This window comes from Hypanus sabinus, chromosome 4 (assembly GCF_030144855.1).
Source record: "Hypanus sabinus isolate sHypSab1 chromosome 4, sHypSab1.hap1, whole genome shotgun sequence".
Lineage (NCBI taxonomy): Eukaryota > Metazoa > Chordata > Chondrichthyes > Myliobatiformes > Dasyatidae > Hypanus > Hypanus sabinus.
This window is the reverse complement of record NC_082709.1, coordinates 166,061,708-166,089,176: the sequence shown is the minus strand read 5'-3', so window position 1 is coordinate 166,089,176 and position 27,469 is coordinate 166,061,708. Positions and strand designations below refer to the sequence as shown.

The 27,469-nt window shown below is 39.5% G+C and overlaps 2 protein-coding genes across 3 annotated transcripts in view; one reads left to right on the top strand and one right to left on the bottom strand.

Moving 5' to 3' along the window:
- The window catches only part of LOC132393455 (transmembrane protein 50B), a 79,770-nt gene extending 78,648 nt beyond the window's left edge, over positions 1 to 1,122 (top strand). Inside the window, exon 7 of the mRNA XM_059968707.1 lies at positions 374 to 1,122. Coding sequence (XP_059824690.1) covers positions 374 to 419 — 46 coding nt within the window. The 3' untranslated portion in view covers positions 420 to 1,122. The remainder of the gene's footprint in view (positions 1 to 373) is intronic.
- The window catches only part of LOC132393454 (interleukin-10 receptor subunit beta-like), an 80,139-nt gene continuing 53,044 nt past the window's right edge, over positions 375 to 27,469 (bottom strand). Inside the window, exons 6-10 of one of the 2 annotated variants that reach the window (XM_059968704.1) lie at positions 25,038 to 25,201; positions 19,624 to 19,771; positions 16,145 to 16,302; positions 12,195 to 12,480; positions 375 to 1,701 (exon numbers count right to left, since the gene is read on the bottom strand). In XM_059968704.1, coding sequence (XP_059824687.1) covers positions 1,646 to 1,701; positions 12,195 to 12,480; positions 16,145 to 16,302; positions 19,624 to 19,771; positions 25,038 to 25,201 — 812 coding nt within the window. In that variant the 3' untranslated portion in view covers positions 375 to 1,645. Of the gene's footprint in view, positions 1,702 to 12,068; positions 12,481 to 16,144; positions 16,303 to 19,623; positions 19,772 to 25,037; positions 25,202 to 27,469 lie in introns of those variants that run through there. The other variant, XM_059968706.1, reaches the window with a different exon arrangement.

The following is a 27,469-nucleotide window of genomic DNA, read 5'->3' as shown; positions in this document are numbered from 1 at the left end:
TGAAATTCCCCCCCTCATTTCTGTAAAAAGAATTTCTCCTCCATCTTTCCACTTTTCCATCCTCATTTACCTATCACCTCTTCTGACCTGGATCCACGAATTGCTTGCTAACCCCATACCTTTCCTTCACTTCTTTTATACTGGCGGTCTCTTCTATCTTTCAGTCTAGATGAAGGGTCTGGATCCAAAACATCAACTGTCCATTCCCCTCCATAGATGCTGCTGACTTCCTCCAGTAGTTTGTGTTGCTTTGAATTGTTTGATGCTCTGATAATGATATTTTAACTTTTTTTGTTAAATGTGAGTAAACCTTTTACACCAAAATCATGAATATTGAAAGTTATTAAGCATCTTGCCTTATCTACTTTTGCAGCAGCCTGATCTATAAATTTGGGAGAACAGAGGAACTTTGGGCATAAAAGCTGTTCCATTTCAGCACTGAGATGACTCAGGATGTTCTGCACTTAAACAGAACCTACAAATACACATTGCTTTGTACTTTTTGGCCAAACAGTAATTTAAGTAATCTTAGTAATATCTACAAAATAATTCTTGGAAAAACTCATTGCATTTTACCAACATGTAAGCTTAGAAATTCACACCCTTGTTGCTGGGCTAAACACTAAAGTCATACAGCCAATGCATTGTAATGTGGCAAAGTTCACTCCATTGGAATAAATCATACAATACTGAGATGCTACAATGCAACATATTTGTTGGGTGTAAATTTCTAGTGCTTAATTTTGTAGTTTGATAACCATGTTTGAAACTTTTAATGAGTCATGTTAACAGTGAATGATGCACTGTTTGAGCTGATAACTGTAATATGACTGCTACTTGAGTCCATTGAAGAAAACGTGGATGTTTTATTATTATTGCTGCTTTTCAGTCTTAAAAAGAAATCTGCACCCCTAAGCATTGTAAACTTTGGATTTAGACTAAATATTTGTAGAAAAGAATGCCTATTGTATTGTTTTAAATTTTAACAGCCATAAAGGCAATACTGATCCAGAATGTTTGCTCCAAATTTTATTACTGTCTGAAGAGAGAATGCCACTATTAAGTATCAGCTTTACTTTTATTTGCTCATGAGAATATTTATGAAATAAACCTTGTGTTATATTTTCTTGTTGTTGAGTTCTCTATTAACAAAACTTGTGAAAGAAGGTTTCCTTTGTGATGCTGGAGAAAATGATTCTTTGAAGTCTTCAAATGGCAGATTTTATTAGTGTGATTTTGTTTTCCCCTCGTTGTTTGGATTTGCCTTTCAATTGGGTCAGTTGTTCTTTTGCTATGAATATTTTAAATTTCTTATTTCCACCATAGCAAAAAAAAAGTCTGCAAGTTGTCCTAAATTAATAATTGTTGAACCACAGCGAAACAATTCAAAATAAATTTATTATCAAAATACATATATGTTACCATATACTATCCTGAGATTCATTTTCTTGCGGGTATTCACAATAGAATAAAAATGCAATGAAAATCAATGAAAAACTGTATTCAAAGATTGACAAAAAAGTGCAAAAGAAGACTAACTGTGGAAATACCAAAAGTCGTCAGCAGTATTGTGAACGCAAGTTATAGAATCCTTGAAAATGAGTCCATAGGCTGTAGAATCAGTTCAGTGTTGAGGTGAATGAAATTATCCATGCTGATGCAGGAGCTTGATGGCTGAAGGGTTGTAACTGTAGTAATGATCTGTAGAAAAGAACCGACTTAGTAACAGGACAAAATGATGTTAATATTCACTATCATCTGCACTTCAACTCAATCTATTTTTGTTGGCGTATTAAATTTCTATTGATCCAGCATTCAGAGCTGATTGTACACAAATCTTAGATTTTCATTACTTTATATGAAAAAATGTTTCTTGATTAAAATTGCTAAATCGTTAGCTCGAATGTCAGCCATAGGAATGGTTCTCATTCTCTATATTTGAAGTCTCATAGTTAAATCTATCTTAAACATTTGAGAAAATACAACTTTGTTTCACAATAATCCCTAAAATGATTACTAAATTGTTGACTCTGCATGGCGTCCCTCCTAGCTTCGTGCATGTCTTCTCCAGTGCAGTGCCCAATTATGATCACAAAATCCAAATTAGGTTTGATCAAGTTGCTGCAACTGTTCGGTCACTTTAGAAATCCAATTATTTGTAGATGGGTTTTTAAATCAAAAATGGATGTGCTTGCTATTTGCCACTTTGAAATTCACCCACTTCAACTTTACTCACACACTTAAATGGTCTTCTACCCTTTTACCATCCTGTTCCTACCCAAGCTACTAAATTAGTGTCAGCATCTCAACGTGAATGCTCAGCTTGTGTTTTCTACATGTTATTTGTTTACATGGTGAAAATCTGAGCTCGTGCTCTGGATTTCAGAAACCTTTAATCCCTGTGAGTTTCCACATGCATGCTTCCTTGTGGCATCTTTGTTTTGTAGCTCTCCTGGGAATCTATTTTTTCCCAGCGTTTATATGACTTTTCATGAGCAACAAGGAGAGATTTGTCCTGCATTTGCAATTGTCTTTGAATACTTTCTGCTTAGGTAACTACCTTCTTAACTCTTGGATTTTTATCTTCAATTCAAAGTCTTTGCCTGTGATATACTTGTCACAAGCCTTATTGTGATTGGAGAGCTGGAGAATACAGACCAAGTGAGGGCAAGAGCATTGCAGACGGAATAATAATATGGAGGGCAAATGCAAAGTCATCAACTTTAGTGCAGGAGAGAGAAGGGGTGTAGTTTTTTAAAATGGTGGACCAGCTGGGAAATGGTATGCTAAAAGGGACTTTCTATTTGCACAAGTCACAAACTTACCTGGAAGATGCAGCAAGCAATTAGGAAGGCAAATAGGATTGATTGCCATTATGAGAGAATTTGACTAAAAAGAATAAAGGCCACTTGCTGCAATTATATAGAGCCTTGTTTAGAGTGCCTTTGGAATATTGCTCACAGTATTACCTATAAAAGGGTCTACTTACCATTGAGGGAATGTTTCGGACCAATAAACACATTGCACTTTCAATTAATTTTCGTTTATGATTGGGTCTTTGGTGCAGACTGTTACTGAATTCTGAACTGAAATCAATACAGATATTGGTAGCAGACATTGAGAGCCAGCATGATCTTGCAGATTAGTGAAACAGGCTCGAAAGACCAGATGGCTGGCCCCTTCTACTTAATTTTCTCTCTATGAAGCTCTGTCCTAATGTGGTTGTATATTATAGCAGACTTACAAGACCCTTTTATTTCAGATTTCCATTTTCAAAACTGGAGAAATGCAGTTGCCTAAGGTAGATTGCTACAGTGATGCTAGAAAGTCTGTGAACCCTGGAGACTATTCTCTATTTTTGCATAAGTATGACCTAAAATGTGATCAGATCTTCACACAAGTCCTCAGACTATATAATGAGAGCCCAATTAAATAAGTAACACGAAAATATTATACTTGTTCATTTATTTTAGAAAAATGATCCAATATTATATGTATTTGTTGGAAAAAGTATGTGAACCTCTGGGGTAATGTCTTCTACAAAAGCTATTTGGAGTCGGGTGAGAATGGGTTGCAGAGATGTCCTGCATGAAGTCAGGTTACTGACAGAGCCTGCTCTCCTCAAGAAAGGTCTGTTTATGTGCACCATCCATGAATGGAAACAACTTTCAGAAGACCTCAGAAGAAGAATTGTAGAGATGCACGAAGCTGGAAAAGTATACAAAAGCATTTTTAAAGACCTGAGTGTTCATCAGTCCATAGTAAGAGAACTGGTCTACAAATGGAGGAAATTCAATACTGTTGCTGCTCTCCCTGGGAGTGGGCATCCTGCAAAAATCACATCAAGAGCACAGCATGTAATGCTGAAGGAGGTGAAAAAGAACCCAAGGGTAACAGCAAGAGACCTGTAGAAATCTCTAGAACTTTCTGAAGACTTTGGATGTGTCCACTATAAGAAAAATCACTGAACAAGAATGGTGTTCATGGAAGGACACCACAGAGGGACTCACTACTCTCCAAAAAAACACACAGCATTGTTGCATGTCTCAAGTTTGCAAAAGACCACCTGGATGTTCTATAAAGACTGTAGCACAATGTGTATACAGATGAAACAGAAGTTGAACTTTTTGGCAGAAATGCACATTGCCTTTTTTTTGCAGAACAAAGGACACTACACGCCAACATCATCCCAACTGTGAAGTATGGTGGAAGGAATATCATGGTTTGGGGCTGCTTTGCTGCCTCAGGACCTGGACAGTTTGCAGTTGTTGGAACAATGAATTCAAAATTGTGTCAAAATATACTACAGGAGAATGTCAGGGTAGCAGTTCATCATCTGAAGCTTAATAGAAGTTGGATAATGCAATAAGACATTGATCTGACAGACAAGAGTACATCAACAATAGAGTGGCTTAAAAAGAAGAAAATTTGTGTTTTGGAATGGCTGAGTCAGAATCCTGACCTTAGTTCTATAGAAATGTTGTGCAAGGACCTGAAGCAAGCAGGTCATTCAGGGAAGCCCACCAACATCCCGGAGTTGAAGCAGTTTTGTCAGGAGAAATGGCTTAAAATTCCTTCAAGCCAATATTCAGGATTGATCAATAATTAGCGGAAATGTTTGGTTTAAGTTATTGCTGTACAAGGGGGTCACACATGTTACTGAAAGCAAAGGCTCGCATACTTTTCCAACAAATATATGTAATATTGGAGAATTTTTCTCAATAAGTACATTAACAAGTATAATATTTTTGTGTTATTTATTTAATTGAGCTCTCATTATATATTCTTGGGACACATGAAGATCTGATCACATTTTAGGTCATATTTATGCAGAAACAGAGAAAATTCTACAGGGTTCACAAACTTTCCAGCACCCCTGTATATCATGTTGATTCTGCCTGCTGATAAGGTCCTGAAACAATCTGAAATGTCCTTAAGTGTAGGAACAGTTCTGGAATCTCCACTAATTCCACACATGTAACAAATATGATTTGTGAAAAGAGTTTTTGTTCATCTTTTAGAAGAGTATCATCTCCTTGCTATTTAAGTACAAAACTAGCACCTTGACTCCACATTCTTTCAAAGGGCAGGAAGGGGTGACATGCTAATTGGCAGGAAATAGCCCGTCTGGAGGTCAACCCTTTAAGTCATACTCCAAGTGGCTGTCCCACACAAAATAGTTTAAATTAGAATTAGATGAGATTTATTTATTAATTGCATGTACATCAATGCATGCAGTGAAATAATTGTGCTGTTGTTAAGGCAAATCTGAGAATGTTCCCATAAGTGAAAAAGACTGCAGATGCTATAATCCTGACAAAATCAGAAAATACCAGAAAAACTTGGCAGGTCAGGCAGCATCTGTGAAAGAAATGGTCAGTGTTTTGGGTCAAACATCTTCTCAATAGAACTGATGAGGAAAGGAGGTGCAAGTGGCTTTGTACAAAATTGCTATGTTTAAGCTTACTTTTGGCAGGATCTTGCAATGGCTGATTTTTTATATCAAAATAAACTTTATTCATAATAAAAGTTATTTACAAGAATAAACCGTGCAATGCCTTTTCATTCTTACATTCTTAGACAATTTTTAAAGTAGTATTATATTGAATTCCTTAAAACCAATAGGACTGTTGCCACTTCAAGTGCCCCTGGGGTAATACACTACAACAACAACTAAGGGACTTCCTCACTCTCCAGTAGTGGAACAACCGCATACTGTGGTTCTTCCTCACTGAGCTCCTGTGGTGGCAGCACCAAGCTTCAGTGCAATTTCTCAGCACATACTCCTGTAGCCTGGAATGTGCCATTTGGCAACATTCCTCTACAAACATCTTAATGTGAGGAGAAACCAACACGTTTCGGCCAGACCAAAGGACGTCTTTCACTGATCTAATGATCTGCCGCTAACACTTGATGTCTGAACTGGATGAGCCATGACACAGAACCTTTGCACCTTTGTCCACACCCACCTGGCAAATCTACAGTCTGCAAAGAGGTGAGCAACCATCTTCGATTGGATGAGGTTGTTTACAGAGAACAAAATGTCTGGCAAGTGGGAGGCTTTAAAAGTATGATGTCAAGAGTTCCGAGCCCACACGTTACTGTCCAGGTGAAAGGTAGGGCTAGCAGGTTTAGGGAACACTGTTTAATGAAAGATATTGAGGCTCTAGTTAAAAGGTGGGAGGCATGCATTTATGCATAAGCACTTAGGAACGAGTGACTCTCTTAAATGCAGGCCTATACTTGTAGTTACTAAGAGAGAAATTAGGAGGACAAGCAGACAATATGAGAAGAATCTGACTTTCTGGCGAGGCAAAATCCCAAAAAGATTTAACAGGTATATAAATAGTCAAAGAATAGGTTCCCTTAAAGATCAATATAGATGAGTGCAGAACCAAAGGAAATGGATGAGTTTTACAATGAATAGTTCTCTTCAGCTTTTACTGGAAAAAATAGGAAAGTTAAGAAAATGTGAGAAATCAGTGTTGTTTTGAACCACATACAAATTAGTAGAGAGAAGGTATTGGAAGCTTTAAGATCATTAAAGTGGATAAATCCCCTGGTGCATTTTCAGGACTTGTGGGAAAGCTAGAGAAGAAATCGCAGAGGCCCTTTATTCATCTTTGGTCACAGGTGAGATGAGGACTGGAGAATGGTCATTATTTAAAAAGGGTAGCAAAACCAAGCCAGGAAGCTACAAGCCAGTGAGTCTGATATCAGTGGGGTATAAATTGTGCCCTGGTGTCAGAGACTGGGGCTGATTCAGGGCAGTCAGCTCGGCGTTGTCCTTGGGAATTTATGTTTGAAAAATCTCTTGGAGTTCTTCCATGAGGTTAGGGTAGTGGAGGTTGTCTATGTGAACTTTAGCAAGGCCTTTGACAGGGTCTCTCATGGAAGGTAGGATTGCATGTGTTCCAGAGGGAATTGGATTCATAATTAGCTTGGTAGGAAGCAGAGGTTGAGGGTTGTTTCTCAGGCCGGAGGCATGTTTATTTGATTGGTGCTGGGACCTTTTTAATTTGTATAAAGGATTTGGACGTGAGTGTACAAGGCATGGTTAGAAAATTTGCAGATGGTGTTAAAATAGATTGTGTTGTAGATATTCTAAAAGATTATGAAAAATTACAGGGGGATCTTGATAAGGTATGTGAGCTGAGGTTTTGCAAATGGCTTTCCAATCCAGAGAATTGTGAGGAATTGCATTTTACGAGATTAAGCCAGGGTGAGACACACAGTGGAGGGTAGGGCCCTGGAGAGCGTTATGGAAGAGCGACCTAGGAGTGTAAGTGTATAGTTCTCTGAAGGAGATAGGATGGTGGAGAAGGTACTTGATGCACTGGCATTCATTAATAAGTGTACTGAATATAGGAATTGGGATATTTTGATGCAGTTAAATAAGATGTTGGTGATGTCGCACTTGGAGTATTGTGTAAGTTTTGATCACCCTGTTATAGGGACAATGTTATTAAAGTAGAAATAGTTCAGAAAAGATTTACCAAGATGTTGCCTCTCTTTGCGGTCTGAGTTACAAAAAGAGGTTGCATAGACCAAAGCTTTATTTCCTAGAACATAGAAGATTTGAGGGGTGACCTGATAGAGGGGTATCAGATCATAGACAGGCTGAAAGTATGTATCTTATACACAAGGGGGAGGATGCTAAAAACAAGGGTCATCGATTTGATTTAAGAGGTGAAGGGGGTAAAAGGGACACAAGGGCAGCTTCTTCATGCAACCGGTGATGTATATTTGGAATGAGCTGCCAGGAATAGTGGTTGAGGTGGGCACATTAGCTATCTAGCTAAGTACAAGGTTAGGAGAGGTTAAGAAGGCTTTGGGTCAAATGTGGGCACATGGGAAATAAAGTCATGGTGGACAAGTTGGATGGAGAGTCCTGATTCCGTGCTGTATAACTCTAATCCCTTCTGGTCCATCTCTCTCCATTCACTGAATATTCATGTGCCTATGTACACCACCCTGGCTTGCTCTCCTAAAATGCAATACCTCATACTTCTCAGGATTGGAAAGCTATTTACAAATCCTCAGCCCACATACCTTATCAAGATCCCCCTGTAATTTTTCATAAACTTCTAGAATATCTACAACACAACCTATTTTAGTATCATCTGCAAACTTTCTAACCATGCCTTGTACACTCACATCCAACTCATTTATACAAATTAAAAACAGAAGGTTCCAGCACTGATTGAACACACAGGCCTCTGACCTGAGAAACAATTCTCAACAATCCTATGTCCCCTTGCTTCCACTATTACTTCTGGCAGCATGTCCCAAGCATTTACCATTCTCTGTGTAAAAACTTGTCCCGCACATCCACTTTAAACTTCTCCCCCTTTTTTTATTTGACATTTCTACCCTGGTAAAAGGATTTCTGGCTATCTACCCTATCTATGTGTCTCATAACGTCTGTAACCTTTAGAAAGTTCCATTAACACTCCATATCACGATCTGTCCTCTCAGGTCTCCAGTGCATTTTGCATCTCGCTCCACAAAACTGACAGTCTGCAGCCAGATCAGCCTAATCTCAATCTGTTTATTTATTTACTTTTTGCTTTTGTCCATGATGTTTTAGGATCATTAAGTTTTTGGGGAGAAAATTGGAAAGTGGTTAAAAGCAAAGTACTGGAAATACGATGCAGGTCAATATTTCAGAAATGGGAACAAACTTGGGAACCAACTCTTGTAAACATTAAGGTCATGTTGATAGGTTTTAATTTGTCCTATAAAATTATGATTCCTTAGGCTTGTATTTATTATACAGCTGATGAAGATAGAGAATGGCTGCTATATAAAACTCAAGATAAACCTTTTCCCTGATAGAACCCTGTAAACATTGGTAAGCTTCATAATCCAGACAAATATTCCAACAGCAACTTGGTGATCCTTCCGAAAGACTGCAACACACAACAGAGACACCCATGCCTTTAATTCACTGCCTTCCACTGGCTTTGAGCATAGTTCATCACATGAAGGACAGGTTTGACCAACTTTGCTTAAGATCTCAACGCAATGGTTACAAATCCTATTTTGTATTTTTCCACATGGAGAAAGAGATGGTAAGTAGAAAAAAATAGAAATAAATGGGCCAATTTTGAATGATATACATAAATCATAAGATTCATAATTCTGTATTAAACTACCATTTAAACAATGGAAACCAAGAAAGTGTTATAGAAATAGTGCCATTATCCATTATGCTGTTCCAGCTGGAGAGAGTCCAGAGCAGGTTCACGAGGATGATACCAATATGAAGAGCATATTGTAACTTTATGCCTGTACTCACTGGGATTTAGAAGAATGCATGGGGATCTCATTGGAACCTACTGAATGTTTAAAGGACTAGATAGGGAGGATGTGGAGAGAATGCTTCCTCTGGTGGAGGTATCCAGAACGAGAGGGCACAGCCTTAAAATTGAGGGGCAATCTTTTAGAACAGAGGTAAGGAGGAATTTTTTTTAGCAGAGAGTAGTGAATCTGTGGAATGCTCCAACACAGACTGCGATGAAGGCCAAGCCCATGGGTATACTTAATACGGAAGTTAATAGTTTCCTGATCGGTCAGGATATCAAAGGATATGGCGAGAAGGCAGGTGTATGGGGCTGAGTGGGATCCGGGATCAGCCATGATGGAGCGGCAGAGCAGACTCAATGGGATGAATTGCCTAATTCTGTTCTTATGTCTTATGGTCTTTTGTACATATGTCACTAAGGTAGGATCCCACCCAACATGCCCAATACACAAGATCCAAGTTTTCTATAACAAAGATTTTATTTTCAATTTCAATGCTAATTTCACATTTATATAAAAAGATGAAAGGCAGGTCTGGTAAGAGATTACATTTTGCACAGCTCACGCATCAAACCAAAATTCTTAAAGCTTCACTTGTTTGTAAGTATCAGCTTAAAATCAATCTATACATCAGATAATCATCAGAAGCACTGACTGTTAACTATTTTGACCTCCTGCAATAATGACACTTAGTAAGTGGCTGATAACTTTGTCAAAGGTTATTTAATATTTTTATGTTTGTTTGTTTATTAACTTGTAAACAAAACATTTAAAATTGCATAAAAATTTTCTATGTTAACTGATACGTCAAAAAATTGTTAAGCTAGTTTGCACAACAACAAACTGCTAATCTTTACCTGGCTTATCTATAATGTGCAAGTCTTTTCATGGTAAACAATAGGAAAATTTGTACAACCCCTATATTTTATTTATTGACATACAGCGTGGAAGAGGCTCTTCCAAAACTTTGAGCCACGCTGCCCGGCAAACACCTCATTTAATCCTTGCCTAATGACGGGACTATTTACAATGACCAATTAACCTTCCAGCTGGTAGGTCTTTGGACTGTAGGAGGAAACCAGAGCATACCCTGAGGAAACTCACAGGGAGAATGTACAAACTCTTTACAAACAGTGGTGGGAATTGAACCCGGGTCACTCATACTGTAAAGTGTTGTGCTAACCACTACATTACCTATTATGTTCCACTAAGTCAGGGGTGTCAAACTCATTTTAGGTCACGGGCCGGATTGAGAAAAATGCGACTTCAGCGGGCCGGATCAGTTGTGCACGCGCGAATGCATGCGTGCGTGCTCCCACAGCTTTCGTTGCCTTCATTTTTTCAACCTGCTCTCATGTGTCTCAGTCTCTGCTATATCTAAAATTGTTTCACTTTACGAATTTCGTTTTTTATGAAGCAGATTGCCTAGCAAGCATTCTTTTTATGATTGGTATTAACTTACAGACATAGATTACAAGAAAGTAGGCAATGAGAAAGAAAATATGCTATTTCGGCTTTGTTTTGGGAGCCATACCTTTTCCATTAATAAACCGTTTGAAATCAAGCATTAGCAAACACAAGTGTAGACTTAAGGCAAGTGCGAGCAATGCACTGGCAGTGCATTGTGGGATTTGTAGAATTAGTGGTGCATGCAATATACCGGCGGGCCAGTTCTAATAGAGAAAAAACTTACTCATTAATGATATTCAGGAAATAAACCAGTGAAACCGAATAAACACTAAAAACCCTGAAAACCTGGTACCTGAATAAACTCAGCATTAGCCATATCATACGCCATAGGCGCTTCGATTACAGGGGCCAGCTTTAATAGTAATTAGATATTATCTCGCGGGCCAAAGATAATTCCACCATGGGCCGGATTTGGCCCACGGGCCTTGAGTTTGACATATATGCACTAAGTAGTAAAACCACTTGTAGCCCATTTCCTGCTTGACGTTTTGTTGGACTGGGGTTACTCTGAATTAATATTACTTCAAAAATTCGTACCAATGAAAATTTAGTAGCTCACAATGAGATATGTACAACGAGGCCAAGTGCACAACAAAATACACTCGTTCCTGTGGCCATGACAAAATTCTTGACTATATCCATTATTGTCTCCATTACATAACTATGAAATGCAATAGCCATTTCAATTAAAGTTCTTTGAACACTAGCAGTATTGATAAAGTCTCATTGTCACGATCTATATCAGAAGACTAATCATGAATCCATTTATTGTCAGGAACTCGTAGCTGACAGTGTCAAGGTTCATGAATATGCTCCTTAAGCCTATATCAGAACAGAAAGACCAAACAGGCTCTTGTGGTTGAGCACCACCTCCTTAAAGTCAATTAAAAGGTATCAAAACTTGAATAATTTTCTTATTGTTATACAGAATCATAGGCTTTCACTGTTCATGTTTCCATTGTTACATTCAAAAATCCATTGAAAAAGGATAGATTACCACCTAAGCAGAGGCAGTCTTTTGCAATATTTCCTATTTGAAAACAACCTCTTGACAAAACTGTCAAGTTTTTTCTCAGTAGCAAAAAATGTCTTAAAGCCAAATATTTTCATATTCCAATTACTATACATCTTATGGTCTTATATTCCAATTATGCTTAGATGGAAAATGTATCAGGTGGCTTGGCTATCTATCTCCTTCAGTAGTCCAACTAATCAAAATGTTAGCAGTCTTAAAGTATTTATGTTAAGTCATAAATGACATTTGTTGTGCAGTAAAAGTATTGTAGAATTCAACAGTTCCATTTCCTTTAATGCAACTTTATGCAATATGTACACCACAAAGTCAACACCTGGAAGCAAAAGTAATGCTCATGGTAATTCATGAAACATTTGTTAATCCTATGTTTTAGATGCATCACCTATGTTCTGTGGATTTTTAGAGGAAGAATCTTGTGTACTATTTGAATAATGTCCAGAATCTACACTTGATTGACTGCTTTCCAGGTCTTCATCTTCATTAGTAATTTTCAAGTCAGACTTCTTTGTCTCTTGGTTCATTTTCTTCTCATTGGCTTTATCTGGATTTAGTGACACTGGTGAAGTCTCTGATCGTGACACAATAGAGAGTTTATCCCAGTGATCCTCCTGGAGGTTATCTTTAATCACCGCCGGAAATACAGGCTGTTGGGATGATTCGGTCAAATACTGAAAAAAAAAATTATTTAGTTATTGTATAGTATAAATATTAATTTTATGTTTGGTTGAGTTTTCAAATTAATTTTCTGCCTAAAAATTTTATTTGCAGGTACTGGCTGCCAACCTAAACAATACACCTATACTTTTGAGTTTTAACATACCCCTACAACATTTCATCAAGTAAAAGGCTCAGGGTAGATTCCCAAGTTATATTCCATTGCTGGCAAGCAAAAGAAATGTTTGGATATTAAGGAAATCAGGGGATAAGGGGTTAATTGGTTGGTTGCACAGGCTCAAAGGTCCTGAAGGGCCTTTTAACATGATGCATCTCTAAATAAATAAATACAGGAAATAAATACTGAGGTAAAATACTAGCCATGATTTTATTCAATAATTGAGAGAGCATTAGGATCTAATGCTTACTCCCTTTTCTGTTTATAATTTCCCATTTATTCCACCCACTTCCTGCCTCCAAGGAATGGCATATAACTAATAAAAATCTTGTATTTTCTCTGTTCTCTATAATTTTCTAGCTCCTAAAATATAGTTTTATCCATATCAAATACCTCAGAACTTATTTTTACATAAATTAATACACATTGAGGTAGATAAGTCCGTAGCACAGATAAAACAGATGGAGCCTTGATCAAGTGTAGCCTAGTTCTTGTGGGAAGCTAGGGCAGAAATTGCAGGGTTCCTTGCAGAGATATTTGTATTATTGATAGCCACAGGTAAGGTGCCATAAGACTGGAGGATGAATAGTGTGTGCCTTTACCTACAAAAAGCCTGAGAACTACAAAGCTAAAAGCCTGACATTAGTGTTAGGTAAGTTATTGAAGGGGATTTACAGAGAGCCAATCTACATGCTTTTGGGAAGGCAAAGACTGATTAGGGATAGTCAATGTAGCTTTGTGTATGGGGAGTTGTCTCATGACTTTGATTAAATTTTTGAAGAGCTGACCAAGAAGGTAGGTGAAAGGAGTGTGGTAGACAACAACATGGATCTTAGCAAAGCCTTTGACAAGATACCTCATGGCAGCCTAGACCAGAAACTTAGATCACATAGGATCCAGGGCAAGTGAGCCAACTGGATACAAAATTGGCTTCAAAGTAGGGGATTTGCTGAAGGGTTATCTTTTAGGCCAGTGGTGTACCACAGGGATTGCTGCTTGATCCACAGTTGTTCATCATTTATGTTGACAATTTGGATGGGAAGGTGAGTGCCATAGTTAGTATCTTGGTGCATAATACTAAATTTGGTGGTATGATGGACGTTGTAGAAGGTTATTTAAGATTATAATCAAATCTTGATCAATTGGGCCAAGGAACTGAGGAATGGTGAGTGGTAGAACATGAAGAGCTCGGGATGGAGCGATACAAGTGGGCAGCATAGTGAAGAAGGATTTTGGCATGTTTGCCTTTCATCAACAAGAATTTTGAGTACAGGAGTTGGGGTAAGATCATAAAATATCACATTACAGCTCTACAAAACATTGGTAAGGCCATATTTGGAGTAAGGCATTCACTTCAGGTTGGCTAACTAACCAGAAACTAACCAGGATCTCACGAAAAAGATTTAAGGATATTACTGAAATCGGAAGACATGGGTTATAAGGTGACAATGTATAGGCTAGGAGTTTATTTTTCCCCTGGACCTAAGAGACTGCAAAAAGTCCTTAAGACGGATATAAGAAGAATGGCCAAAATCTTTCCCCAGGTAGAGTCCAAAACTATACAGGAAATAGGTTTAAAATGAGAGGGAAAAGATTTAAAAGGTGACCAGAGAGGCAACCTTTTTAATCTGTATCTGGAATGTAATGCAGAGGAAACAGTAGAGGGAGGTACAATTTGACATTTAAAAGGCCTTTGGATGGGCATGTGAACAGAAAGGGTTAAACGATTAAAGATTAGCCTTATTTGTCACACGTACATTGAAATATCAAAACCTACAGCGAAATGCCGCATTTGCATCAAATCAAATCACCGAGGATTGAGCTGGGTAGTCTGTAAGTGTCGCAACGCTTGCAGTGCCAACATAGCATAGCCAGAACTTACTAACCCACTAACCCTAATGGCATGTCTTCAGAATGTGGAAGGAAATGCGAGCACCTGGAGGAAACCCGCATGGTCTTGGAGAGAACACACAAACTCCTTACAGGCAGTGTGGGAAATGAATCCCAAATGGTGATTGCTGTAAAGTGATGTGCTAAGCACTACATTACTACACCTCCTGTGGTTTAGTGATGTGGACCAAACAGAGGCAAGTAGGACTGCCTCAGAAGGCAACTTGGTCAACAGTGACGAAATGGGCCCAGGGGCCTGTTTCTGTCCTGTATATCTCTATGACTCTGAGTTCTGGTGTTTCTGTACCTCAATGGAGCACAATCTTGTTTTTAAGCACCAGCAGAGATACTATTGGCACCAAACCAATTAGTCCTTCATTTTCTTCTCACATATAAACCCAGCTACTATTTATGCAAATCCTCCTAAAACGGCCTTCACTATCAGGCCCTTCAGCCCATCTAGTCTGTGTTGACTTATTTTTCTTCCTATTCCCATCGACCTGCATCTGGACCACTGCCCTCCATACCCTTCCATCCAGGTACTTACTCAAACTTCTCTTACATGTTGAAATGGAACCCACATCCATCACTTCCACTGGCAGCTAGTTCTACACTCTCACCACCCTCTCTGAGTGAAGAAGCTCCCACCATGTTCTCCTTAAACATTTCACCCTTCACCTTAACCCATGAGTTTTTGTTTTAGTCTCACCTAACCTCAGTAGAATAAGCCTGCTTGCATTTACCCTATCCATGCCACTCATAATTTTATATATCTCCTTATTTCCTGCACTCCAGGGACTAAAGTCCTAATCTATTCAACATTTCCCTATAATTCAGGTCCTCAAATTTGGCAACATCCTTGTAAATTTTCTCTGCGCTCTTTCAATCTTATTGATATCTTTCCTGTAGGTAGATGGACAGAACTTTAAAACTTCTGCAACTTTTTAATAGAGCTTCGCTTTTAGCAAACAGCTAAGTACTAATAAATATTTGTAGCAAATGTAGCAAATACTAATAAATATATGATTCCAATTGATCAGAATCAGGCATATGTGGTGAAATTTGTTAATTTAGTGGCAGCAGTACAATGCTATACATGATAACAGAAAAAGATAAATAAGTAAATCAATTACATGTCAATATATATGTATACTGAATATTTAAATTAAAAATAATTAAAAATCAAGGCAGTAATAGAATTGACTCAGTCCTGACGAAGGGTCTCAGCCCGAAACGTCGACAGTGATTCTCCCTATAGATGCTGCCTGGCCTGCTGCGTTCCACCAGCATTTTGTGTGTGTTGACTATGATTTATTTTATTTTTCTACTCTAGATAGATATTCCTGAGGTATAACAGCATTTCTAGTCAGGCTGGCAGACATTTAAATGTGCAGGATTTCTTCATGGTTGAACCAGAATTTAATGTTTTCTCATTGAACATGCTTGACAACAGCACTGTAACTTGACTTGGAGTAAGATTTAAGGACATACATTTTCTTGTGAGTAATCCTGCATCTTTAAATATAAAACTGTACGTTTGGTTGATATTTACCATCAATCAGCCAAACTGAAGGCTTTCTGGCTAAACAGAAATAAAAGATGAGTCATACCTCTCTTATATGCACCGGGAGGCTGTAGGATGGGTACATTAGGTGCTTGACCGTTCTGCGTACATAGATCACAAAGAGAAAACATCCCAGTGTTATCAGCAAAACAGAAAACAATGCGATGAATAGGACCTGGGCTGCTTCGATTGCTCTTCTCTTAGCTATATGTGAAAAAAGCACCATCGTTAATAGGGGTGCTGAGATGCAACCCAAGACATCATTCTTTACAACACCGCACCAGGATTGGCAACAGAACTTAGAACTGGTAGAGTCCTAAGCACAGGGATAAATCAGAGTTAGTATTTGCTCAGAGTTGTTCCATCATTGGTATCAATCTGATGTTATCCCAAGTTCACCTCTAACTGAGCACATGACTAATTCACAATTACCCGGCATGAGAGCAGAACAAGCACATGCAGGGCTGAAAGGCAGCTCATCAAGCATTCACCTTAGTTACATACGCAATATGGAATAAAAAGCGATGCGGCAGACTGTTACATTGAACAGCAATTGTTAGTCTCCCAATTCACTGTGAAATGGGTGACATCTCCTTGTCCCTTGTTAGTGAGAGAGAGAGAGAAGGGGTGAGAGAGAGGGGAGAGGGGGAGAGGAGAGAGAGGGGGGTGAGAGAGAGGGGTGAGACAGAGGGGGGAGACAGAGGGAGAGAGAGGGGAGAGGGGGAGAGAGAGAGGGGGTGAGAGACGGGTGAGACAGAGGGGTGAGAGAGAGGGGAGAGGGGGAGAGAGAGAGGGGGTGAGAGAGAGGGGTGAGACAGAGGGGGAGAGAGAGAAGGGGTGAGAGAGAGGGGAGGGGAGAGAGAGAGGGGGTGAGAGAGAGGGGTGAGACAGAGGGGGAGAGAGAGGGGAGAGAGAGGGGGAGAGAGAGGGGAGAGAGAGGGGGAGAGAGGGGGAGAGAGGGGGAGAGAGGGGGAGAGAGGGGGAGAGAGGGGGAGAGAGGGGGAGAGAGGGGGAGAGAGGGGGGAGAGAAAAAGGGGCAGAGAGAGAGGGAGATGGGGAGAGAGAGTGGGGAGGGGGGAGAGGGAGAGAGAGGATCTGTGGCACATTGAACTGTCTTTTAAACAGTAGATTCTGATGACTGCAGATTGTGGTCTCTTCATCTCTCTATGGGGGCTTTTGCTGTGGCTTGGTGGGTGGTGGGTGTGGCTGCTTTTGCTGAAATGGGTGGGGAGGGGGGAGACGGGGAGCTTTGGGGTTCTGTTGTTCATTCTTTTGCATTTTTTGTGGATGTCTGCAAGGACTAAGTAATTCGGGTTGTTTACTGCTTTCATTCTATGATAACAAACGGAACGTTGAACATGTCACTTGTTTGCTGAATATTTAGCCAAGTAACACAATGGAAATATCAGGATCAGAAATGTGTCAGGAAAAATATTAAGGGTGAGTAGTAAATCACAAAAGCTTCTCATTACTTTGCTGCATTAGCAAAATAATTGCACTGAGGATTTTCAACGGAACCCTTCACCAGGGGTCCATTTCAGTAGTAATTTGATCCCATGTACAGCATAACTTCACAAGTAAGGAATGAAAACAAGAGTTCAGTCTATGTGCCAGAGTGCATTTCCATCAGAGGAATCTAAGGTAAATCCACTTGGCTGAGGAATGGCCAAGGCATGAGAAATCCAAAAGAGAGGTTTAAATCTTTAAATGCATGATTTACTGCTATACAGATTTGAAGAGTTTGGGATGGCATTAAAGCAGGGCAAGGAAAACTATTTTGATCATGAATATGGTATTAAGTAGCCCAGTGTTCAATGGAGTCATCAAACCAATTGGAGACACAATTTAATCAATCACTTTCACACACAATCTTCAAATCTATAATGATATTCATCTAATATTATTGTAGAAGTAGAACAGTAAACGACCGTCGTGGTACCCAACTATTGTAACTTTCTTACATTTCTAGGATCATTCTTTTTTTGCATATTCTTTCACTGATTATATTATGGTTATTATTCTATTATCAATTTATTGAGTATGCCCACAAGAAAATTAATCTCAGGGTTGTATGTGGTGACATATATGTACTTTGATAATAAACTTACTTTGAATTTTGAACTTGATCAAATATGTAGTTAACCTACAGAATTCAGATCAGCTATAGACCAGTTGGATGTTTGAACAGAGAAATGGCAGATAGAATTTGCCAATTTGGTTCGCTCACAGGGACATTGAGAAGTCAAATAAAAGAGGAAAGTGTACAGTAAATGGTGTGGCCCTTAGGAGCAGTAATGCACATAGTTCTTATACAAGTCTACAGCTCCCTGAAATTGGCAACACAAGCAGATAAAGTGATAAACGAGGCAATTGGCATTGCTTGCTTTCATCAGTCAGGGTGCTGAATATTCAGTTTCAGACTTATCATGTACTCTGAAACATATGGTCAAATATGTCATCTGCATTAATAACCAGCACACCCAAGAATGTATTAGGGGCAGCCTGCAAGTGTCACTGTGCACTCTGGTACCAATATAGCATGTCCATAATGTTCAATGCAATAACACACAACATAAGCAGCAACAGTTACAACAGAACAAAATAAGAGCTGAGCAAAAGCAGCCTATTTTTCACCCACCTAACCCCTCATACACACAGATTTCCAAACCCAGGGCAGGCCGCCTCGGGGTCTCTAGTCCCACACTCTCAAAACTAGGCCTCCTGGGAACGAAGTTCAAAATTCTAAGTAAATTTATTATCAAAGTACATACTATCCTGAGATTCATTTTCTTATGGGCATTCACAGTAAGTACAATGAAACACAATAGAATCAATTAAATACTACACGCAACAAAGAGAATAAATATTGAGAATAAATGTTGGGACGTCATGTTGCTGCTACTTGAAACTTTCTAAGAGATATGTGAGAATGGATTGTTTTAAGATAAGGACACAAGAAAAACTCTGCAGCTCCCCTTTAAAATAGCACCATCGGACCCTTTAACTTCATCTGAAAGGCTTCATTCATCTCTAACAATGTGATAATTCAGTCGTGGCGTCTCCCCTGAGCAAGGCGTCTGTTTTACGAGGGAACACAAGACACAATCTGGGTTTTTCACTCTTGTAAAAAACCTTCGAGCAAGGGTTCTCAGCCTCTGTTATGTCATGGACCAATACCATTAAACAAGGGGTACATGGATCCCAGGTTGGGAACCACTGCTTTAGAGGAATGTCAATTCTTATTCACAGAGCAAATGTTTGTAGAAAGTTACATTTGTAACACAGCTTCAAGTGAGACCAACTGGAAGATTAAAAGTCCACAGAAGCACTGCCAGAGCATAGAAAAATACCACAAAATTGTGATTAGCCCATTCATATCACTTAATAGAATCTGACATTCCTTTTCACGGAGTGAAATGACACTAGCAGCAGGAATACAATTGTGCCTTCATCTCTCTATTATAACATAATAACTAATTATTATAAATTCACATTTTATGATTTAAGTGACTGCAAAAGTCTCACCATTAGCAGTGACAGAAGAACAAGTCACAGGGCTGGACAAGCCTTCCTTTGAAAGATCAGGTACAAAGGCATGCACTTTCAGGCAGTACGTAGTCCATGCCTGAAGATCTTGCAGCAAAGTTGATGAAACAGTTGTCACATTACGTACCTGAAATAAAATATGAGCATGATTATTGGCTGGCTTTCCTTAAGTTTCTCAGTAACATTAGACTCAAGGCTCAAGGATACAATACGTATAAAAGAAAGACACGTAATACTATCGGTGTAAAATCAGTTCAAAGTTTACTAATTGACAAAGGGTAAGTTTTATATTTATCTAGGTGTGTGCAGCTAGGGCCTCTCATTAGATCATCACATCCATCCCATTGCAGCCCAGCAGTGATGAAGCCCGAACAAGCTCCCCCCTCCACTCCTTGCTGAGGGGGATTTGTAACCGCTGGCGAATGGGCGCAGTACAAGGTCACCTACATAGCAGGCTGTGCACAGACAGAGTCCTTGGTCAGTGTGCCCCCCCATGGTTAGCCCGAGCCATACACACGCCAAACTATTCACAACCCATGTTCTCTTCCTGCAAGTAATGGAAAAATAATGTCTAGACTGGTACAAAGAACAAAATCAAAACTTGCACACATTATTTTCTGAGACAGAATGCAAGATTGATAAAGCTCTTAAAAATGCTTTTCTTACTGCTCCTAGCCTGGCTCTTTTGTAGAACTGTTGCTCTTGCCCATTCTCAGCATTGTAAACTTTTTCCCACCATGCATTTCCTTGTAGAAATTAGTATTGAATCTGAAACCATCCTTTCATACCGAGGGTTTGAGATCACAACTTGTGTGAGAGTATTTTATCATTAGAGCTCATTTATTTACTCATCATTTTGAATCTAAGTGAAATGATTATCTATCTTTGAGGCATCAAGCACAAGTCAAATCAGGTTTATTGTCACATGCACAAGTACAGTGAGGTATAGGTGCAAATGAAAAATGGGCTTGCAGCAGCAGCGCTGGATGTAGGTTAGGACAACACAGAACATAAATAACTATATTATAACAGACATTAATACAAAAAAATAACACAATCAGTGAAAGCTTCATAGTAGATCAAGAGGCGGTCCATAGTCTTCCATTGCTTAGGTAGGGTTATGATTATGCAGGTCAATTCAAGTACCTGATGGTTGTAGGAAAGCAGGTCTTTAAATCAGAGAATTACTACTAACCATAACAAGAGGGGTCATAACATTAGAGTGATTGGTGGAAAGAATAAGGGGGATGTCAGAGATTGTTTTTTTTACAGAGGGAGGGGCACATTCATGAAATACGTTGCCAGGGGTGGTGGTAGAGGGAGCTACTTTGGGGGCATTTAAAAGACACTTGAGTAGGAACATAAATGAAAGAAAAATGGAGGGCTATGTGGGAAGGAAGCGTTAGATTGATCTTAGTGCAGGTTAAAAGGTTGGCACAACATCACTGGCTGAATGGTCTGTACACTGTTGTACTGTTCTATAATCCATAATGTTCCAAGCAAATTGTATCAGTGAGTCCTTAAGCCAAAATCATCACCGACAGTTTCATCTGACATAACTAAAATATTGAAAATTTAGAATTCAAAATAAAGCTTAAGAAATCCAAAAATGTTGTCAAAGTTAGTCACAGTAAAGCTGACAAAAATCTGGAGATTTGGGAAGATCCAGCATTTAAAAAGCTCCTTTGTCACAAAGTGACAATAAAATATTAGCAAAATACATATACATTCATAGAGAAGATAGGAGCACGTACTGGGAAAATAACAGAGCCTTTCAAGTCTGCTCTGACCATTCAAAAAGATCCCAGCTGACATACTTCAATATCACTTTCTCGCTTTTCCCCAAATAAAACAAATAACAAGCTTCATTAAACTGTATATCTGGCTTCCACAGTTCTTTGTTGCCAAGAAATCCACAGATTTATTGTCCTCATGTCAATGACTAGCCTTAATCCATGGCTGTCAGCTCAAGCCAAAGGAAACAAATTATCCACCCTGTGATGGCCTGGTGGGATCACTCACATTCTTCTTATCTTCAGAAAATGTAGCCTTACTTGTTCCAATTGTTCTTCTTAACACATCTAAAGAAAGAATTGTATAAACACCCTTCACATCCAGACATAACAATCCTCTGATGAGAAGGTCAAAATTGGACTTTGTATGAGGTCTGGACACACCAGGGACCACGATTTGACGAGTCTTACTCCAGCTCCTTATAATAAGGATCAACATTCTTTAGAGATGAAAGTTTGAAAAGGGACTATAGAGCAACTTCTTCATGCAGATGGTGGCACATATCTGGAAAGAGCTGACAGAGGAAGTGATTGAGGCTGATACAACAACAGTATTAAAAAGACATTTGGGTAAGTACATGGGTGAGACCTTTTTAATGCCATGGACCAATTCCATTAAGCAAGGGCCCTGTGGATTCCACGTTGGGAACCCCTGGCTTAGAGGGATCTGGCCAAATGCAGGCAAATTGGAATAGCTTGGTGGGCACCATGGACAAGTTGTGCCTAACTCGTATTATTGCTGCTTGGCTTTATTGCATAGATGAGCAGGGCCAAAATATTACACCTTAATATTACTGCCATGGTCATTTGGGCTGTGGTATACTTGGGCCGAAGTACGTTGTATTCGTCCTGGCTTCTATCTGCCATTTCAACTGTTTGTCCTGCTCAGCTGGTAGCTTTGTGATTCTTGTACCAGGACAATCACAGACATTTGTACACCAACATTTATTGGCCTCTTGAGTTTTAGAAGATTTGTTTTTTTTTAGTACTCAAAATGGATTTTTTTCTAATTTCCCCAAATTATATTCCACCCATCATCTTCCTAATCACTTTATACATCTCCCACATGACTCATTTTCACTCCTAGCTTTGGATCACCAACAAATGTGGACTCCTTATCACTGAGCCCCCCAAGTAAATAATCAGAAAACATGGTAAATGACTGAGGCTCAAACATGGACTCTCTTGGCAACTCACACTTTCAATCCATTTATTTCTGCTCTCCCAGTTCTGTCCTTTAACCAATGCTTTGAATTTGCTGTTCCTAATGCTGTGAATATCTCGCACCTGCTTTTCCATTAAACGCATTTTCAAAATGTGTCCAGTTGTAACTCCTATCTACACTCTCAAAATTTTTGCTTCAAAAGATCAATGATTGTTTGTGTCTCCTGTATCAACATATTCACCCAGTTAATTGTCAGGATGGAGCTCCCAGGACTGGACACCATCTATTCCAGCAGACTCAGGAGGAAAGCAATCAGCATAACCAGAGACACCACACACCCCGGCCACTCCCTCTTTGACCCGCTGCCATCCAGCAAAAGGTTCAGAGCACTAAAAGCCGGAACAAATAGACTGAGGAACAGCTTCTACCCCAGAGCTGTGGCCTCCATCACACCACTCCCACAGAACAATGACTGAAACTGTGAGCACACACATGCACACACAAGGACTCAAATACTCACAATAACAGCACTTTGTGCATTATTGTGATATTCTGGTGCTGCTGCAACTTATTTTCTGCTACTTATCTATTTAATACTGCTTTTCTATTACTGTCTTGAATTTATCTACCACTTTATTTAATTACCTGAGAGGAAGCCAAACAGAATTTCATTGTATCTATGTATAATGACAATAAAGATCATTCATTCGTTCTATAAACAGTTCTGCATCACTTTATCCACATTAGTTGGATAACTTTATTCATTTTTCAATCCATAGGAACCATTTTATCATCTAGGGAGCTCTTTCTAAATTGGTGCCATACTTCCCACATTAAACCTGTGCCTACATCTAAAAAATTCTGTATGGAATGTAAATGACATCATCAAAGGCCTTACAGAATCTAGAATCAGATTTATTATAACTAACTTATGACATGAAATTTGTTATTTTACAGCAGCAATACAAAGACATTTAAAAAATCTATAAACTACAAAAATAAATAAATAGTGAGGTGGTGTTCTTGGGTCCATGAACGGTTCAGAAATTGATGGCAAAGGGAGAAGAAGCTGTTTCGAAAACACTGTGTTTTAAACAAGGACAATTACCCATCAAAATTGAAATAAACTGCAGAGAGTTGTAAAATCAGTCAGCTCTGTCATCAGTACTAGCATCCAAGACATCTTCAAGGAGCGGTACCTCAAGAAGGCAGCGCTCATCATTAAGGATCCCCACCACCCAGGACATGCCCTCTTCACATTGTTACCATCAGAAGGATGTACAGAAGCCTGAAGGCTTCTTCACTCAGCAATTCAGAAACAGCTTCTTCCCTTCTGCCATCCAATTTCCAAATGGACATTTAATCCATGAGCACTACCTCACTACAGCTGAAGGGTCTCAGCCCAAAATATCAACTATACTCTTTTCCATAGATGCTGCCTGGCCTGCTGAGTTTCTCCAGCATTTTGAATGTAATGCTTGGATTTCCAGCATTTGCAGATTTTCTCTTGTTCGTGATTGGCTCACTACTTTTTTTTCTGTTTTTGCACTACCTATTTAATTTAACTATTTAATATTAATATAGTGTACATATATATATACTTACTGTAATTCCATAAGACCATAGGATACATGAGCAGAATTAGGCCATTTGGTCCATCGAGGCTGCTCCACCATTTCATCATGACTGATCCAATTTTACTCTCAGCTCCAACCTCCCGCCTTCTCCCCAAATCCCTTCATGCCCTGACCAATCAAGAATCTATCAACAGTATTTTTCAATATTCATCATCTAATGCATTGTACTGCTGCCGCTAAGTGAACAAATTTCACAACATACAAGTATGCTGATGATATTAAACCTGATTCTGAACAATGGATATAGACAATATCAATATTTAGTGATCCTTCGAATACTCTATCCACGCCCTGTTTACTCCTATCAGGTTCTCCACTCCCCCTGACCTCTTCAGTTTCCTGTGTTCCATGGAAAATAAACCTAAGGTTATTGTTGAAGGTCATGTTGAAAGGGTGACATGAAATAAATGAGAAGACTCTTGTCTAAAATAGAAACTTTTAAGCATCTCAAGCCAAATGGCTTCTTTCTTTGTAAACTGCTACTAACTCTATGAACCATCATCTCTCCTTCTTAAGTATTCTTCAATAGGTTTCAATAGATACACAATGCCAGAGAAATGTATACAATATACATCCTGAAATTCTTTTTCTGCGCAGACATCCACGAAAACAAGAGTGCCGCAAAGAATGAATGAGTTAAAGCGTTAGAACCCCAAAGCCCCCCAAGACCCCCTCCCAAGCACAAGCAGCAGCAAAGCAATGACCCCCTCCTCACCCCCACCAGCAAAAGAAGCATCAGCACCCTCCACTGAGTGCTCAAACGTGCAGCAAAGCATCAATTCTTTAATGATTACTTACATTTATATTTCCATCGTCAGTCTTCTCCCAATAAAATACATTGTAAATAAGATCCCGATAATTTAATCGAATGGATCTTTCATCCTCACGGACTGGATCTTTAATGCTGACGTGTAACACGCCTGCCTCTGACTGCACTGTAACTGATGGAGGACCAATCACAGCTTGAAAAAGAAGAGGAAGATTTTTTTTACAATTTGAACATTTTAGTGTAGACTTCAATAACATTCACTGTATAGTACTAAAAAAAAATGTTCAACTCTCAGCTATTAGTTTTAACTACTTTTCTTCCTATTTTCTCTTTACTTTGCCATTCATCCCTGAAGATAGCAATTCATGCTGAGGTTACAGTCCCAAGTGTCCAAGCCAACTTTCTACACATGTGAGGTTCATAAAACAATTTTGGCAGAGCTTTTTGTCTGTGTATCATCCAGGTGAAGCTATTGCAAAACAATCTGGAGCCTGAATCTTAGGCTACAACACTATGCAGCTCGGCAAGTTACTGCAGAGCACTGCGAACGCTGCCAGATTTCCACAAAAGCCAGCTTCCCCTCCCTCCCTTCTGTGGACCTCACTCAGACACTCTTTCTCCCCCCCCCCACCCCACCCCATTGGACAGAAGATAAAAAAGTCTGAAAAGTACACACCACCAGGCTTCTAACCCATTGCTATAATACTATTAAATGGTCCCCTTGACCTCACAATCTATCTTGCACCTTATTGTCTGCCTGCATTGCACTTTCTCTTATCAGTAACACCTGATTCTTCATTCAGTTATTGTTTTCCCAATCACTTTTATGAAATGATCTTTATGGATGGCATGCAAAGTAAAAGTTTTTCACTGGACCTCAGCACATGTTACAATGATAAAGCAATTTACCAATTTGCCATATCTCACATTGCACTGCAAATGATCAACACAGAACAGGCAGCAACACAGTGATATCTGCCGTGAGCTGCTAGGTTTACAGAGTATGCACACCATTCATCCTGACAATGGCAAAACCGAGCACACTAGGGAAATAAGAAGATTGATATGACCATTGCCTCTATAGTGTGAAAAAAAATCGGCAATTCAAAGGCGTCACAGCTCATTTTGGTTTTTTTTTTCTTAGGCAATTTCAAAGATGTTCAGTCACTGCGCTGGGGAGGTGGCACGGCAGCACAGTGATCAGTGAATCGCTTTACAGCTTGATTCGATTCCCGCCGCACTCTGTAAGGAGTCTGTACATTCTCCCTGCGACCGCGTGGGTTTCCTCCGGGTGTTCCAGCTTCCACCCTCATTCCAAAAGTGTACAGTTGGGGCTAGTAAGCTGTGGCCTTGCGATGCTGGCACGGAAGTGTGAAGACACGTCTGCCTGGCACAATCCTTGCTGATTTGACATACATGTGAAAAATAAAACTAGTCTCATCTAATCTAATTAATAAAGTGTAGATTCAAGTTCCTCTCTAGAGGCTTGAGCACAGAGACAGAAACTGACACCCTGACAGGACTGTGGGGATTTTACACTCATGCAGATATAATTTTGTTTTGAGATGTTAAACAAAAGGATCATCCATTCCCTCAGATGACACCAAATGTTCCCCTAGTTTCTTCTTGAAAATCAGCAAAGGAAGCCTGCCAAGTGCTTTTCTTAAAGGGAATCAGATTTTCTAGGAAGCTTCATATAAGGCCATAAGGCAGAGGAGCAAAACAGGCATTTCAGCCCAACAAGTCTGCCCTACCTTTTAATCGCAACTCACACCCTGGTAGGGTCTCCTTCAAGTCACACATCATTCTCATTTGAAAATACACTGCCGGTCATCCCTTGTCACAGGGCCTACATCCAGGAATTCTCTCCCCAACAGTAGTGGGAATAGCTCCATGTGCTTTGCTCCTTGCAAGTTGGTTGCCTTGTTTTCCACACTTAAACTGAACCCACACATCAAAATACTGTGGGTTTGAGAGGGAAATGGTTCAGCCATGATGAAATGGCAGAACAGACTCGATGGGTTGAATGGCCTAATTCTGCTCCTATGGTCTTAGGATATTCCTCTCTGCACCTTGTGGCACATCGGGCGACAACCTTGCCATTTCTTTAGCATTTTTTTACAAGGCTGAGATGTTAGCTTGATGTTCAGACCAGCACAGATGGAAAGCATGCAAGGAGCTGGCCGGATTTGAACCCGGGACCTCTCACCTCGAAGTCCGGTGCTGATGCCACTATACAACTATAAACGCAATCATGAAGGGCCTTCGATAAGAGCTATCTTTAAACAATGGCAGCTACAATTCATTTACGGATCCAAACAATGCTCCATTCAGGATGCCATTGTGGCGACTCATTTCCTAGCGTATCCGAACCGACTCACAATTAGATAGCCTACGGGGGTTTGCGAGCACAGAGCTTTGGAGCCTCTTCGCCATGGGGGGCCGGTTGACAGAGGCTTAA